The sequence below is a fragment of the Nycticebus coucang genome, chromosome 2 (assembly GCF_027406575.1).
Source record: "Nycticebus coucang isolate mNycCou1 chromosome 2, mNycCou1.pri, whole genome shotgun sequence".
In the NCBI taxonomy this organism is placed as follows: domain Eukaryota; kingdom Metazoa; phylum Chordata; class Mammalia; order Primates; family Lorisidae; genus Nycticebus; species Nycticebus coucang.
The window spans coordinates 41,221,879-41,237,125 of record NC_069781.1 but is presented as its reverse complement, the minus strand read 5'-3'; the positions used below and the strand labels follow the sequence as shown (position 1 = coordinate 41,237,125).

General features: G+C 47.0%; 1 protein-coding gene across 1 annotated transcript in view; it reads left to right on the top strand.

Moving 5' to 3' along the window:
* Positions 1-14,753, top strand: part of FRMPD1 (FERM and PDZ domain containing 1) — a 102,744-nt gene extending 87,991 nt beyond the window's left edge. The window contains exons 12-17 of the mRNA XM_053578315.1: positions 683-809; positions 942-1,037; positions 3,043-3,225; positions 4,093-4,237; positions 7,766-8,560; positions 12,256-14,753. Coding sequence (XP_053434290.1) covers positions 683-809; positions 942-1,037; positions 3,043-3,225; positions 4,093-4,237; positions 7,766-8,560; positions 12,256-14,630 — 3,721 coding nt within the window. The 3' untranslated portion in view covers positions 14,631-14,753. The remainder of the gene's footprint in view (positions 1-682; positions 810-941; positions 1,038-3,042; positions 3,226-4,092; positions 4,238-7,765; positions 8,561-12,255) is intronic.
* The last annotated feature ends 494 nt before the right edge of the window (positions 14,754-15,247 follow it).

The window sequence follows — 15,247 nt, the reverse complement described above, 5'->3', positions numbered from 1 at the left end:
GTGAACAAATTCCTATTCCATTATACCCCTACTAGGGTAGTTTCAAGTCCTAGGGTTCCAATACCTCCTGTTTCTTAGCTTAGAGTCATTCTGAGCGGCATCACTCAGGTTTACTAAGCCCTTCCTCACATCTCAGCTTTCTCCCGTCCAGGCATCAAAATCAGATGGGGAATCATAATTTAAAAATGCAACAGATTCTAGCCCCTTGCCCTGAGGTATTGAGTCAAATCTCTAGGGAGCAAGACCCCAAAATGTACATTTTTAACAAGTTGGTGTGGGGATTTTGAGGGTGCCAGGCTGGCATCATTCTGGAGCGTGACTGCTCCATGAGAGTGTTACACGTGTGCACTAGCATGATTTGTCACACATGTTATAGTGAAAGAGATTGAGAACACCTGCTCTGATTAATGAAATATCACACCACACTGAGAGTAATGAGCTTCCAGAATGATCAGTGGGGCTTAATTCCTGAATGGCTATGGTGATTTTTCTGGAGGGTATACGTGTATGTGTATATCTATGAAAATATGTATATGTGTGTGTGTGTATTCCGCTGCAGAAAGAGGCTCATAATTGCTATATTATGGGAACACTAAATGATGAATCAAATGTAATTATGCTCTTCATTAGAGCCAAGTGCACTGTAAAAATGGGCCTTCTTGCCTCCTATGTTTCATGGCAGGAAAGACTGGGGAATAGAAAACTTTATCTCTCCAACTTTACTTCGAAATATGAAAGGCAAAGACATCAAGAAAGCCATTAGTTTCCACATGAAGAGGAACCAAAACTTGCTGGAACCCCGGCAGAAGGTAATGTAGCAGTGGCTTCTGCTGACCCATCAAACTGTCTGTTGTGAGACCTCAGGGAAAACATTTTCAACTTTGACTGGATTTTAGGAAACTGAATAACTCTGACTTCAACTTTTTTTTTTTTAATTTAAGCAACTTATTTCTGCTGCTCAGCTACGTTTGAATTATCTGCAGATCCTTGGGGAACTCAAGACGTATGGTGGGAAAATCTTTAATGCTACTTTAATGGTATGTATTAGAGAACTGTGGAAACCTACTATTATAAGAGAACTTAGAGGTCATCTGAAAAATCAATGAATTCCTGAGAACTCTATCATGTACTAGAACTTGTTCAATAATCTAATAAGGGCCAGGCGCGGTGGCTCATACCTGTAATCCTAGCACTCTGGGGGGCTGAGGTGGATGGATTGCCTGAGCTCACAAGTTCGAGACCAGCCTGAGCCCCAGCGAGACCTCTTCTACAGAAATAGGTGGGCGTTGTGGTGGGTGCCTATAGTTCCAGCTACTCGGGAGGATGAGACAAGAGAATTGCTTGAGCCCACAAGGGTTTGAGGTTGCTATGAGCTATGATGCCACGGCACTCTACCAAAGGCGACAAAGTGAGACTCTGTCTCAAAAAAAAAAAAAAAAGAATGAAAGAAAAAGAAGCTAATAAGTACACCATTGGCAAGTATTTTTAGGCTTGTTTGGTACTAGCTCTGTGATAGATGGTGGGGAAGGCAGAGTTGAATCAAAGGACAAAACAAGCTACCTAATAAGACACGGCAAAAGCCATGAGGTATGTACAGAGCTATTGCTGCAGAGTCTGAAGACAGAACACTGCTAGCTTCAGGATGAGCACAGGGAGGAGAAAGGATTAAGAGAGGGCAAGAAGGTTGGATTGGACCAGACTTCAGTATGGAGGAAAGGCATTCTGGTGTAACAGAAAGTTTAGAAATCATGAAAGAGAGGAATGTTAGACTGCTGGGCTGGGGCCCCAATTGTTCAGAAGACTGGAATAACTGAGGGGTGGGCCTGAGAATGGAAAAGAGAAGCAGAAGACCCTGTGCTCTGTTCCCATTTTAATTCCTCCTTTTTTGGAACGTGGGTCTAGAGCATGCACTTTTTAGTAATCCAGGTCTGGAAGGGGACTCTTCCCCATCACTGTCAGCCCAAGAACTCTCCAGCACACACCCAGTTACCAATTAGAGGGGTTTTCTTTCTTTCTTTTTTTTTTTTTTTTTTTTTTTTACAGTTTGGCTGGGGCTGGGTTCAAACCCACCACCCTCGGTATATGGGACTGGTGCCTTACCCACTGAGCCACAGGCACCACCCCCAATTAGAGGATTTTTAAAAAATACATATTAATAAAAGTTGTTTAAGAGGATTTGGTGTGCTTCTAAGTCATTTACAGTGATGGGTCAATTTAATCAGACCGTTGACCTAACAATGTAGGTAGAGAACCAATGTTTTAAGAGAAAGGAAGAGAATCAGATAGAAGAAGGGAAAAAATAGTTGGAATCTTTGTATAAGTAGAATAGCCAAAAGGTGAAAAAGGAAGCCAGAAAGGAAGCTTTCCACTTTTTCTAAAGCTAATCCTGCCTTGTCCCAGCTGTCCAGTTCCTTTCCCCAGTCTCCCTCCACTTAGAGAAGAACTGATGATGGGAAAAGCAACCAAACACATTGACCTGGCTCAGGGTGCTTGCAGGGCACTGGGGTTTACAAATAGTGATAAAAGTGTTGTCAAGGGACTTGAGATAGAACAACAGACTTGAATCCTAATAATGGCAATACAAAGTCATAAGTGCTCAGTGCTATCAGAGAAGTACAGAGGAAATGGTGTGAGCACAGCCAAGAGGAGAGTGACTAATCTTTTTCAAGGAGGCTGAGATTAGGCAGATGCTTTCTATAGGCAGTAGGTTTTGATGAAAGCTTTTAAAGAAGGATCAGGATTCAAACAGGTAATAGTAGCAGGGAAGGAATTCCAAAAGAAAGGCAGAGCATGAATATAAGTATGAAAATACAGGTTGTATTTATGGAACAGGTGATAGTCCTGTGGCTGCATGCTGTGTTGGAAAGGGTCTTATGGTAAATACATTTATACTTGATTTAATTGTAGTTGGGGCCCAAGTTAGGCAATGGTCCAGGGGCGTAACATAAGGATGAAGAAGTTTATAGAGAGGTATTATTTCTTACATGTGCAGCATATTTTCTCTTATGAATAGAAACTAATTCCCCTTCTACCCCTCTGCAGTTACAGGATAGAGAATCCTACATTGCCCTTCTAATTGGAGCCAAGTATGGGATTAGCCAGATTATCAATAGTAAACTCAACATCATATCCACATTGGCAGAGTTTGCAAACATCAGCCGTATAGAGCTAACAGAAGAGTCTGAGAAAGTGAGCATGGTCAAAGTGTATCTTCAGGATGTCAAGGTAACACAATGGGGAGAGATTCTGAATCCAGCTTCTGGAATTGGGGGCTAAATTATTCTAAGGTAGTTTATATGAGTTTTGGATAATAAGCCTAATGTCCAACATCTGCTTAAGAGGATGAATTGTCCATCCTGTCCCATCAAAGGGAAAAGTGGCTAACAGTGGATTTTCCTGGGAAGGCTATGAAAGGTTTTTGTATAAACTAAGCTGGACCATGTTCTCTACTGATGGAAAAGTTCCTACTAGGTTCAGAAACTTAGGAATACAGAAGAGAGTTTTTACTACATGTGCATGAGACCAGATGGCTGCCCAAGAGTTTTGAGTGGCAAAAATTAAAATGGGCAAATAGGACAGGGTACATCCTGGACCTCTCTGAAAGGTCTTACATTTATCCTGCCCTCCTTTGATTTAATCCCAGCATGCCCAAGAATGTTGCTTCATTCTTATCACCGTCTTCCTTCTCCACTTGTTCTTGCTCCTTTTCTAGGTCAAGTCTTGAAGAGTCCCTGTCACATGCCTGAGTGGGATAGGGTGGGGTGGTTGGGATGGGAGTCTGGGGTAGAGGATGGAGAGGCAGGAGAAAGCGTACAGACTGGATGAGAGGAACCTTCCCTGCATGTGTGAATATGCGTGTGTGGGAGTGTGTGTGCACATGTTGAGTACAGGTCTGATTATGTCTGTATCTGTGTATATGTATATATGTTCATTTAAGCCTTTCAGGTGAGAATATGGGGCACTATGAGACCTGCTGGTTGACTATGGCTGGATTTACCTGGAATCTCTCATTGGCCTGACATGGTAGCACTGTCAGTCTTCAGACTGCCCTCTGATATTTGATAAACATGAAATTTCTCTTTGCTTTCCAAGGTTCTGACTTTGCTGCTAGAATCCAACAGTGCAAAAGACCTAGCCTGCCTAATTGCTGGGTACTACAGGCTGTTTGTTGACCCAGTTACCTGCATTTTCCTCTGGTCTGGAAACAAACCAGTGCACCGGGTATCTGCTGAAGAAGGTGAGGCATTGAGTCTTGCCCTAGTAAGAACAGGCCCATCTCACTGGCCTTGTAGGTAAGGACAGGCTAAAAGTGGTAAATTAAACCAAGCTGAGGTTTCAACTTACAGAGATGAGAACTATTTCTTCATTTATTCCTAGTTAACTATTGATCTTTCCTGAATACTAAATCGAGAAGATTTCTTTGCACCTGAAATAATCTGAAAGCCAAGGAATGCTGTTGAAAATCTCTGATTTGGCCAGGCACAGTGGCTCACATCTGTAATCCTAGCACTCTGGGAGGCCAAGTAGTGTGAATTTCAAGACCAGCCTGAGCAAGAATGAGACCCCCGACGCTGCTAAAAATAGAAAAACTAGCCAGGTGTGGTGGCTGTGCCTGTAGTCCCACCTACTCGGGAAGCTGAGGCAAGAGGATAGCCTGAGCCCAGGAGTTATGGTTGTTGTGAACTATGATGACACCAGAGCACTCTATCCAGAGTGACAGCGTCAAACTCTGTCTCAACAAAAAGAAAATCTCTGATTCCCTGTAGTATTTCCTAAAACCATCTCTAAGATCTACTGTATTTTATCATTGTTTCTTATCAAAAAGAAATGCCACTTACTTGTTCAGGAAGTAGATGACTGGAATTAGAATAGAAATTCTCAACCTCACATGTTTGGAAAAAGAGGGTACCTGCAGACTAGAGGGAATAAAGAAGTGGAGGGCAGGTGAGAGCGTGTCCCAGGCCAACTCCCAGTTTCCTTCGGGCTTTTGTTTCTGTACTGCTGATGCAGCCTTTTTCCATTGGTATGCTGATAAGTGCTAACATCTATCTCTGCAGGGCAAAAAAATTCTGATTTGAAATACTTGCTTAATTCTGTGGGATAAAACTCTCCCCTTGTCTAATTTCAAGTCCCTAAGGTAATGTCACTGAATGTGAAGACAGGAAGAAGTTGCTCAGTGGCACCTCTCATGTAGTATTTCTCCTATATACATGAAATAGGCATAAATCATCTCAGTGGAATAGATAATAATACACGTATAATACAGTAAAATAGGCAGTGATGAGTTTGGGGTATTTGTTACCTTTGTTTTTATACAACATATTTGTGAAGGAGGGGGATGATACCTCAGAGTCTGGTTAGGGAGACAGCACCGTGGGGGAGCAGTGCTGTTACCGAAATGAGTGGTGGGAGGTGGGTAGGAAATAGTGACTAGAGAAAGTGTTCTAGAGGAAGATGAATTTGAAATAGATCTTAAGTTAACCAGGAGTTAACCAGGCAAAGGAAGGAGGAGAGGTCATTTGAGGCAGAGGGGACATGGAGGCATGATACAAGGACAAGGCTGTGATCTATGAGAAGCTCTTGGGTGGCTGGAGCATCCTGCAGGGACTGACCAGGATTTTAGGAGGAGGTGGGCCATACTGTGAGAAGATGCAATAAGGATGCTGAAAAGGGACATAAGCCATCCTGGGATAGGGAAAACTAGACTGAAGGAGGAGTCAGGGCCATCCTGTGAGAAAGAAAACTAGACTGAAGGAGGAGTCAAGGTCAACCTGTGTGGAGGATAAGCTGCTGAGGAAGGTTGTGGCCATCCTTTGTGAGTGAGGGTCAAGGACATCCTGTGTGAGGGGATCTGTACTGCTGAGGAGCATCAAGACCATCTTGGGAGGTGAATTAGACTGTAGAGGAGAGTCTAGGTTGTTCTGTGAGAGGACTAGACGCCTGAGGAGGGTTCTGCATATCTTGTGAGGTGGACTAAACAGCAGAGGAGGGTAAAGGTTGTCCTGTGAGGTGACCAGTCTTCTGAATAAGGTCAGGGCTGTCTCATGAAGTGTGTTAGACTGCTGAGAAAAGTAAGGGTCATCTTGCTGGTAAGGATCTGGGGTGTCCTATGAGGGCGACAAGAGCGCTGAGGAGGGTCAGGACTGTCCTATGTCATGTATTAGACTGCTGAGGAAGGTAAGAGTCATCTTGCTGGTGAGAGTCTGGGGTATTCTGTGAGCTGGACAAGAGTACTGAGGAGGAGTGGGGCGGTGCCTGTGGCTCAGTCAGTAAGGCGCCAGCCCCATATACCGAGGTGGCGGGTTCAAACCTGACCCCGGCTGAACTGCAACCAAAAAAAAAAATATAAAAATAGCCGGGCGTTGTGGTGGGCGCCTGTAGTCCCAGCTGCTCGGGAGGCTGAGGCAAGAGAATCGCTTAAGCCCAGGAGTTGGAGGTTGCTGTGAGCTGTGTGATGCCATGGCACTCTACCGAGGGTGATAAAGTGAGACTGTCTCTACAAAAAAAAAAAAAAAAGAGTACTGAGGAGGGTCAGCGCTGTCCTATGAGGAGGCCTAGGCAGCTGAGGGTCAGAGCCATCCTGTGGAAGTGACTGGACTGCTGAGGAAGGTGAGGGCCAACCTCTGAGGGTATTAGACTTCTGAGGATGGTCCCTTATGGACCCTTCTGAGGATGGTCCCTTCGTCTTGTGAGATAGATGTGACTGCTGATGAGACTCAGGGCCTTTGTGTGAGGGGCTAGACAGCGGAGGAGAGTCTGGGCTGTCCTGTGAGGCAGACTGTACCACTAAGGGGCACGTGGGCCATCCTAAGTGGGGGATGAGACTACTGAGTAGCGTCTGGGCCTTCCTCATCCTGGGAGGTGGCCTAGATTGCTGAGGAGTATCATGGCCATCCTGAGTGGGGGCTGTCCTGTGAGGTGAACTAGATGCTGAAGAAGGGCAGGTCTGTCCTGTCAGGGCTCCGCGTCAGTGCCATACAGTGATTGTTTTTAACTCCAGTAGGAGAGGTTAAGCTCTTTCCTGTAGCCAAGGGAAGCTCTCAGGGAAGTTTAGCAGCTTGTATTATGATCAGAGAAAAGTGTTAGAACGCTAACTCTGGAGGCTTTTGGAGGAAATGAAATTGGAGACCTGTCTCACTGCTCTTCACCTTCCTGCCCTGAATCCTTCCGAGGACCTTCCCTGAAAACCTTCAGTTTTCGCCGTCCTGAAAGGCGCCTAGTACCAGTGGATCTTCACGGCCAGACCTCAGCCAGATGCTGCCTACCAGCCTCAGAATCCCCATAAAATTGCTAAAAATACAGATTCTTAGGCTTTACTTCCTAGAGATTTGACTCAGTACTCAAGGTTAGGAAAAGGATCTGTTTGTTTGTTTTTTAAATATGATTCCCCATCTGCTTTGAATCCAGACAGGACAGAGCTGAGATTCGGTGAGGGGCTTAGCAGACCTGGGTGATGCTATCCATGGCAAAATGAAATCTAATTAAGTAGCCATCATGTTTCCATGAAGAGATAGATCTCCTTGTAAGTAGAGATGGAGTTAAACATGTCTCCTTCAGGTGGCTCACACAGATGTGGGACAGGTGGCTTGGATAGCATGGTATTTGGCATCCCTCACATTCTGGGTTAGTCTAGTGCGATCTTGGGCCAGTCACCCTTTTGGTCCTCGGTTTTCATATCTGCCAGTGTAGCAGGGGTGGGAGGACACACAACCACATGCTGGTCCCGGGATGCTGTTTTATAATCCTTGGTGTCCCCATGTTGCAGGCTACGAATCCAGGGCCTGCAGCGATTCAGAGGAGTCCTCTGAAATGGACTGCATACTAGAGCCTCTCTCCGACAGACACCTGGTGAAGCTGGGCCCCTGTAGACCACTTGTAAAGGAAGAGCAGACTTCTGGGAACAGCCCCACACCTGAGATAGCCAGGAGAGACCCTAACACATGTGGGGCCAGCAGCGTGACAGACAGCGCCGAGTCCGAGGCGTCCAACTCAGCCAACACTGAGAGCCGAGGCTCCAGGACCAGTGGCTCAAGCGAGTCCATGGATGCCCTGGAAGAGGATGATTTAGATGCCTGCTCCTCCAGTAGGTCCCCCTTCTTGCACTTTGGCTCCCCAGGCCTCCTGGAGAGTGTTGATTCTCACAGCCAAGAGGAAAAGAGCAGGATTGAAACCAGTGGCTTCCTCTGTCTCCTGGATCTGGCCCAGAAAGCCAACCCTCAGTGCCAGAAAACAGAGTTTTCTGAGAGTCTTACTCCTGAGACATTCAGCTGGAGACCAGAACTGAATGCAGTCAGGCTGTATGAAGGCAGCCGGACCAACTACTATAGCCTGTGCTCCAACATCTCCCTGGCCAGCCACCTGAGCGACAGTTCAGACAGCACAGTATCCCGACAGTGGGGAGCCCCACTAGCCTGGGGTCAGCAAGGCTGGACTGAGGCCCAGCCCAGCTCCACAGTGGAAGCCCTGGCCCTGCACCCACCACTGGCCTTTGAGGATGGCAGCTCAGATGAGGAATACTATGATGCAGCTGATAAGCTCACACCCCCAGACACCCTCTCAGGTGAGTCCGTCCCAGCAAGTCTATAGACATAGCAGGCAGCTCCTGAGTACCCACCAGGGCCCAGGGCCCAGGGCCAAGCTTGGGAGGAGGACTTATGAGTAAAACTGGGCCTTGTCCACTTTTGAGAAGGCAGAGCTGGATTCTACCAAACTACAAGTGTCATGGCTTCAAGTCAGGGTTGCAAGGGAGGTTCAGAGTTCTGTGGACAAGCAAATTGGAGGGATTCATTCAGCAATAGAAATCAGGGAAGGCTTCCAGAAGAGGTGGCAAATGGGCTGGGCCTTGTGGGATAGAATTTACAAAAAAGAAAAAGGTTTGATAGGACTACCCAACAACGGAAATCCACTGTCATTATTGACACTGAAGTTGCATTAAATGAGACCTCAAAGCAAGAAGAACCTGACTGATAGGCCATCAATAGTCCTGCAAGGACTTTTAGATGCCAAGTGACCCTGAAGTCAGAAGGTAGGGGGCTGGGCACAGTGGCTCATGTCTGTAATGCTAGCACTCTAGGAGGCTGAGGCAGGAGGACACCCGCCTGAGCAAGAATGAGACCCCTATCTCTACTAAAAATAGAAAATCTAGCTGGGAATGGTGGCAAGTGCCTATAGTCCAGTACTGGGAAGGCTGAGGTAGGAGGATTGCTTGAACCCAGGAGTTTAAGGTTGCAGTGAGCTACCATGCCACTGCACTCTAGCTTGGGTGGCAAAGCAAGACTCAAAAAAGAAAAGGCTGGGCGCGGTGGCTCACGCCTGTGATGCTAGCACTTGGGAGGCTGAGGCAGGTAGATTGCCTGAGCTCACAAGTTCAAGACCAGCCTAAGCCAGAGCGATACCCCCATGTCAAAAAAATAGCCAGGCATTGTGGTGAGCGCCTGTAGTCCCAACTACTTGGGAGGCTGAGGCAAGAGAATTGCTTAAGCCCATGAGTTTGAGGTTGCTGTGAGGTGTGACGCCACAGCACTCTACCGAGGATGACAAAATGAAACTGTCTCAAAAAAAAAAAAAGAAAAGGAAAAAGGTGAGGGATGTGTTGCCTCTGTCCCTATCAAGTTCCTCATACATTCTTCCACAAAGAACGTGGAGTGTGTTTCCACATGAAATCATTCCCAAAGCTGATCAGAGATCCTTGCAGGACACATACATGTGCACATACATTCATGCACACACTTGCTCATACCATATGCTGAAGGAAAAATATTGGAAAATAGAGATATCGAGGGAGACTACTAGGTGATAGGACGGCTGTGGCCCTTTCCTCTTGCTCTCTGAGTCCCTACTCCCTGGTCTCCCATGCTCTGGGGAAAAATGCCAGATCTTTCATAAGCCCTGTGAGACCCTTTAAGGCCATCATGACATGGTCTCTACATCTCTCTCTCTCTCTACATTCCTGCCATGCTCGCCACAGAGATTTCCTGGCCACTTTTCACAGTGACAACTTCTCGTTTTGATTTTTTTTTTTTTCAAACAGTGTCTTGCTATTTTGCCCCAGCTGGATTTGAGTTTCACTCCTGGGTTTACGTGGTCCTCTCCTTTCACCCTGCCCAGTTAGATGGGACTACAGATGCTCACCACCCCACCCAGCTTACAAGTGCCAATGTCTTTCTCACCTCCAGCCTTTGCACGTGCTGCTCTTTCTGTCCCAAACATTCCTTACTCTGATTCTTGGCTGCTGGTGCCATCTACCAGGTCCCCAGCTGGAAGCTTACTTCCTCAGGGAACATTTCCTGGACTTCTGAGACCAGGGCAGGTCCCTCTATCTCTGTCACTCGTTCTTAAAGCACCCTAAGGCTTTTCCGGCCTTGCACTTAGCATTGCCTGTATTTATTTGTATGATTTTGTGTTGATGTTTCTTTCCATCACTAGACTGAGAACTTTGAGTGCAGGGACTGTGTGTCCCTGGCACACAGCATTTGGCAGTTGTTGCTAAATTAATGAGTGAACTCTTCACCATCTACCCTGAGTTTAATAATTGACTATTCTGCGAGGGAAAGGAGACACCATGGCCAGACCATGCACTTACTTCCCAAAGAACCCAGCCAACAGCTTTCTGTGCCCCTCGCTTACCCTGCCAGGCTAGCTGTTGTGCTAGGGGTAGAACAGGGTCATGACAGAGACCATTAGACAGGGAGACACATGAGAATCTAACCAAGGACATAAGCTTCATACTGTATGGTCTGTTTTTCACTGGGAGCCAGTGTAGTGTTGAGAAGACAGTCTAAAACTGGGTTATTGCCCCCAGGTTCTTGTCCAGCCCCTGACTCACTGTGAGAGCCTCTCCTAATTTAGGCCTCAAAAACTTCTGTGCTCAGTGGCTATTGGTAGCCTATGGCAACAGCTCCCAAACATGGTGGGGCATCAGAATCACCTGAGGGGCCTTATTTAAAAACTATAGATTCCAGTGGGGTGCAGTGGCTCGCACCTGTAATCCCAGCACTCTGGGAGGCCAAGGTGGGTGGATTGCTCAAGTTTAGGAGTTTGAGACCAGCCTGAGCAAGAGTGAGACCCTGTCTCCACTAAAAATAGAGAAATGAGCCCTGTGTTGTGGTGCATGCTTATAGTTGCAGCTACTTGGGAGGCTGAGGCAAGAGTATTGCTCAAATTTGAGAGGTCGCTGTGAGCTATGACACCAAGGCACTCTACCCAGGGCATCAAAGTGAGAGACTGTCTCCAAAAAAAATAAATAAATGAAAAGTATAGGTTCCTCACTCCTAGCTTCAGAGATTCTGAATTAGGAATTGTGGGGAGCCCTGCATTTAATAAGATTTTTAATCATGTGCAGCCGGGTGGGAAATGATTGGTCTGAGTATACTAGCTCTCTGCTTCTCCAGTGCTGGGCTCGGAGCCTAATTCCTTCTGGCTGATTCCCAGGTCTTCTTTACAAGTGTGCTTCTCCTCTCAGAAAGATCCGTCCCAGCATGCACAAAATCCCTCATGCTATGACTGAGAGTTTTGGCCCCTTTTTGTCAAAAGAAAGTGCCTTCAGAACCCTCACACATGAAATGACAGTAACAACAGCAACTCTCTTTTAGAGAACACCTGCTAGGCACAGGCATTCTGTGCCAGATGCTTTACAGTGATGCACTAATTCACTTAACCTGCATGGCAGCACTGATCGGAACCCCTGGTACTAACAGACGTGGGTTAATATAAACACAAAGAAAAAAATGGTACAAGGACAAAAGATAGCTCATAGTATTATTGGCAAGCCTGAAGAACTGGGTTCAGAAATGGACGGCACCCCCACCAGGAGCCTGGGTAGTAGGATTTCTTACAGGATATTGTGGCTGGAAAGAATGGACTCTACTTTTATTATTTTTTAATCAATGTGTTAGGGTTTGAAATTCTGAGGAATTTATAGCTGGCTGGACAGGTCATGAATCTAATCACTTGGCTGATATGGACAAGGCATCTTCATTAGCAGTTCTGGTGGAGATGTCATTCCCTGAAAAGAAGTTGAGGTACTTCAACCAAAAGACAGTAAAAATTTTGGGCAATCAAAAATTTAAAGATAAGTCTATCATGTTTACAGATCCCATCTTTCAGATGAGGCAAATGAGGAGATCAAAATTTAACTTGCCTAAGGTTATACATGCCATGATTTGAACGCAGGCAAGCCCAATGCCTGAGCCCAGGCTCTATAAACCTCTTTATTTTTTTTGTTTTTTATGTACTTTTTTCTTTCCTGACTCCCAGGGCCCAGAGCTGTTTCTGATGCAGAACTCAGTGCCACAAGCTTTCAGAATAAAGCCAGCGCTTGCAGTTCTGAGAATAGCCTGAATCCCCGGCCAGATGGAAAAGAGCCAAGCAGAAGGCGAGGGGTGAAGAAGTATGCCAAGGCCCTGAGGAAAAGAAGGTCTTTCCTACAGACTGACTACACCTCTCAGGTCTCATTTCCCCTGGAGCCATCCGCCTCCCTGGAGAGCATGGACGACGTGTGCTACTATGACAGAGAGCCCTACATGGCCCTCAGTGCACCCTCTCCCACTGTGTCCTCTCTGCAGGATGTGCAAGGTGAGCCTGGCCTCCTAGAAACCAAGGCCCTAGGCCTGCAGGCTCCCCGGAGGGAAACCAAGAACACAAACCCAGTCTCCAGGGTCATGGAGATGGAGCCTGAGACCATGGAAACCAAGTCTGTCATCGATTCTCGAGTGTCTTCTATTTCTGCCATTCGCCTCCGGATTGACTCCAACCCTAAAGAGAATCCTGGAGTTGCTCCTTTGATTACCACTGTTACAAGTTCCTCAGCAAGTACTCCTCACTGTTCCAATCCAAGTTTACTTGGCACAGATACTACTCAGGCAAAGCCTTCCCAAACCTCATCTTCATTTCAAGACCCAGATGGCATTGTCCCCAAAGAACTTGCCACAGAGTGTGGGGACAGCTTCTCCTCCCTTTCCGGTGGTGGCCCTAACCCAGACATAGTCTGCCTGCCCATAAGCTCAGGGTCACATAATGTCTTTCAAAGAGACACACTGGAGATGGGAGGAGTCCAGTTGGAAATGGGGTTGGGATCTTTTTTTAGAAATCATATGCAAGAAACTGCCTCCAAGTACACAGAGCCTTTGTCATCTCCGAGAGATGGGCCTAGAAGTGATGAATGTGGAATAAATTCAGGAGAGAAGATGGCTTCTGTGCCTACAAAGGAAAAGCAACAAGGACAACTATCTTTGGAAAATGATGGAGAAGTTACAAACAAAAATGGCACCAACTTACTTCAGGAGGAATCGAGGAAGGATTCAGATGACCTCAAGGGTGACGTGTCAAATGCTGTTTCACAGGCTCTTGATGCTAATACTCCAGCTAGTGAAATAATAACCTCCCTCTCCTTGGATGCTCCCATAACAAAGACTGAGCAGACCCCACCACATACCCCCAGAGAACCTCAAGGACAAAGTAAAGAAACCTTAGGTCAGGCCTTCCAGGCCCAAGAACAAAAACTATTGGCAGAATTGGATTTAGACCCTGATTTTTTACGTGAGGAGCCAACCATTTCATCAAACTTCCCTCTAGAAAGAGTCAAGACAGAGCCACCTAACCAGGTGATAGGGGAAGATACAATCCCTAGGGGTGCCTCTCAGTGGGTGCCAGGGCCTTCTTTGCCAAAGGTACTACCATGTCCACAAGAGGAGCCTCACTTAGAAGCTTCAAACCATTGCTCACTTTCAGAAAACAAAGACAACAGCTCTAGCATCTGCCTTCCTGCTGAGAATTCTTTTCTATGCTTTGCTCCAGAAATCCATCCTGAAGTTTCTGCGGGTCTCAGGATGGCCACCTCTTTGGGTTTTGCAGGCATGAATGACACAGAGGCCCCAAGGATTGGGATGGAGCAGTGCAGTTGTCAATTCTCCTATGCCACTTGCTTCCGTGGCCCACAGCCTGAGACAGAGGAAGAAGACAGGGACTTAGACGCACACCCCACAGCTCCCCTCACCTCGCCGCCCTCTGCAGGAAGCCAGATGGTTCTGCCCTGGAGGTCTGCCAGAGCCCACAGCTGCAGTGCGGTGCCCCTGCCAGGGACAAACCACATCTGGCCAGAGTACTGCTCCAGAGCTCTGAGACAGCTGAGGGCCACTCCTGCCAGCCCCCCAGAGGGCTTCATCCAACTCATGGAGAGCTTGCTAGAGCTACAAGACATTTTAGAAACTTCCTGGGGGATAGGAAACAAACATCCCCCAGAGAAGTGCACCTGGCACTTTTCTGAAAGCCGGAGCCGCCTCTGCATGGGCTCCCAGAAGCTTCTGTCGAGCTGTCAGCATGTTATCAAAATAGACCAGTCCCCCGAAGAGAGACAGGGTGCTGTGCGTGACACTTTCCAGTACTTGGTCCAACTGGCTGGCCTGTGCTTTCAGCTCACAGACTGCAGCCACTGCTCAGCCCGGCACAGGGAAGCAGCCAGGAACCTCAGGGATGTGGTATACACCTACCACCAGTTTGTAGAGGCCGCTAAATTGACCTGCGAGAGGGGCTACCATGACCTGAGTGTGAAACTCCTAGCCCGTCAGTGCACGGCCCTCACAGCTGCTGTGTTTTGTTTGACCCAGAAGTTTCGGGCTTCCACTGCCCTGTAAGCAGGTCAACTGCCCATGGGCCCCCTATCCTGCCCTGGACACGACCTTGAGAAGCCCCTCCATTTCCCAGCCATCCCCTTCAAATGTTTACTATATATTCAAATAAACTGCTGCTTAATCTTGGCCTGAATCATACAGAGTGATAAGTCTGAGTAAAAAGCATTCACTCGTATTCATTCAACATTCACTAGATATTTCCTTTGTGCCAGGTCTTGTGCTAGGAGCTTAGGGTTCATAGATGAGTAAGACAAATCCCGGCCCCTGATCAGGATGCCCACACACCCTCTGGGGTACAGATTAGTAGATCACTGTCAGTAGAGTGTGTATAATAAAAGGAGATCATCTGGGAGTTTGGAAGTAAAGAAAGTTATAGACTTTGTTCCAAGGATCAAGGGATGAGGAAGGAGGGTAGAGGAGTCACTGAAACAGTCCTGACTGTGCTTATGTGGCATAACCTTCTCAAATAGGGCTGAACGCATGGTATTTGGTAGATTCTGCCTTCACAGGGTTTGCAGCACCTGTGCCAGAAGCCTAATATTCTTGTTGTGGCATGCACAGATAGCCACTAGGTGGCAGTACGGTTCCACCCACACGCAGGCGTGTACTGTGCTTAAGCT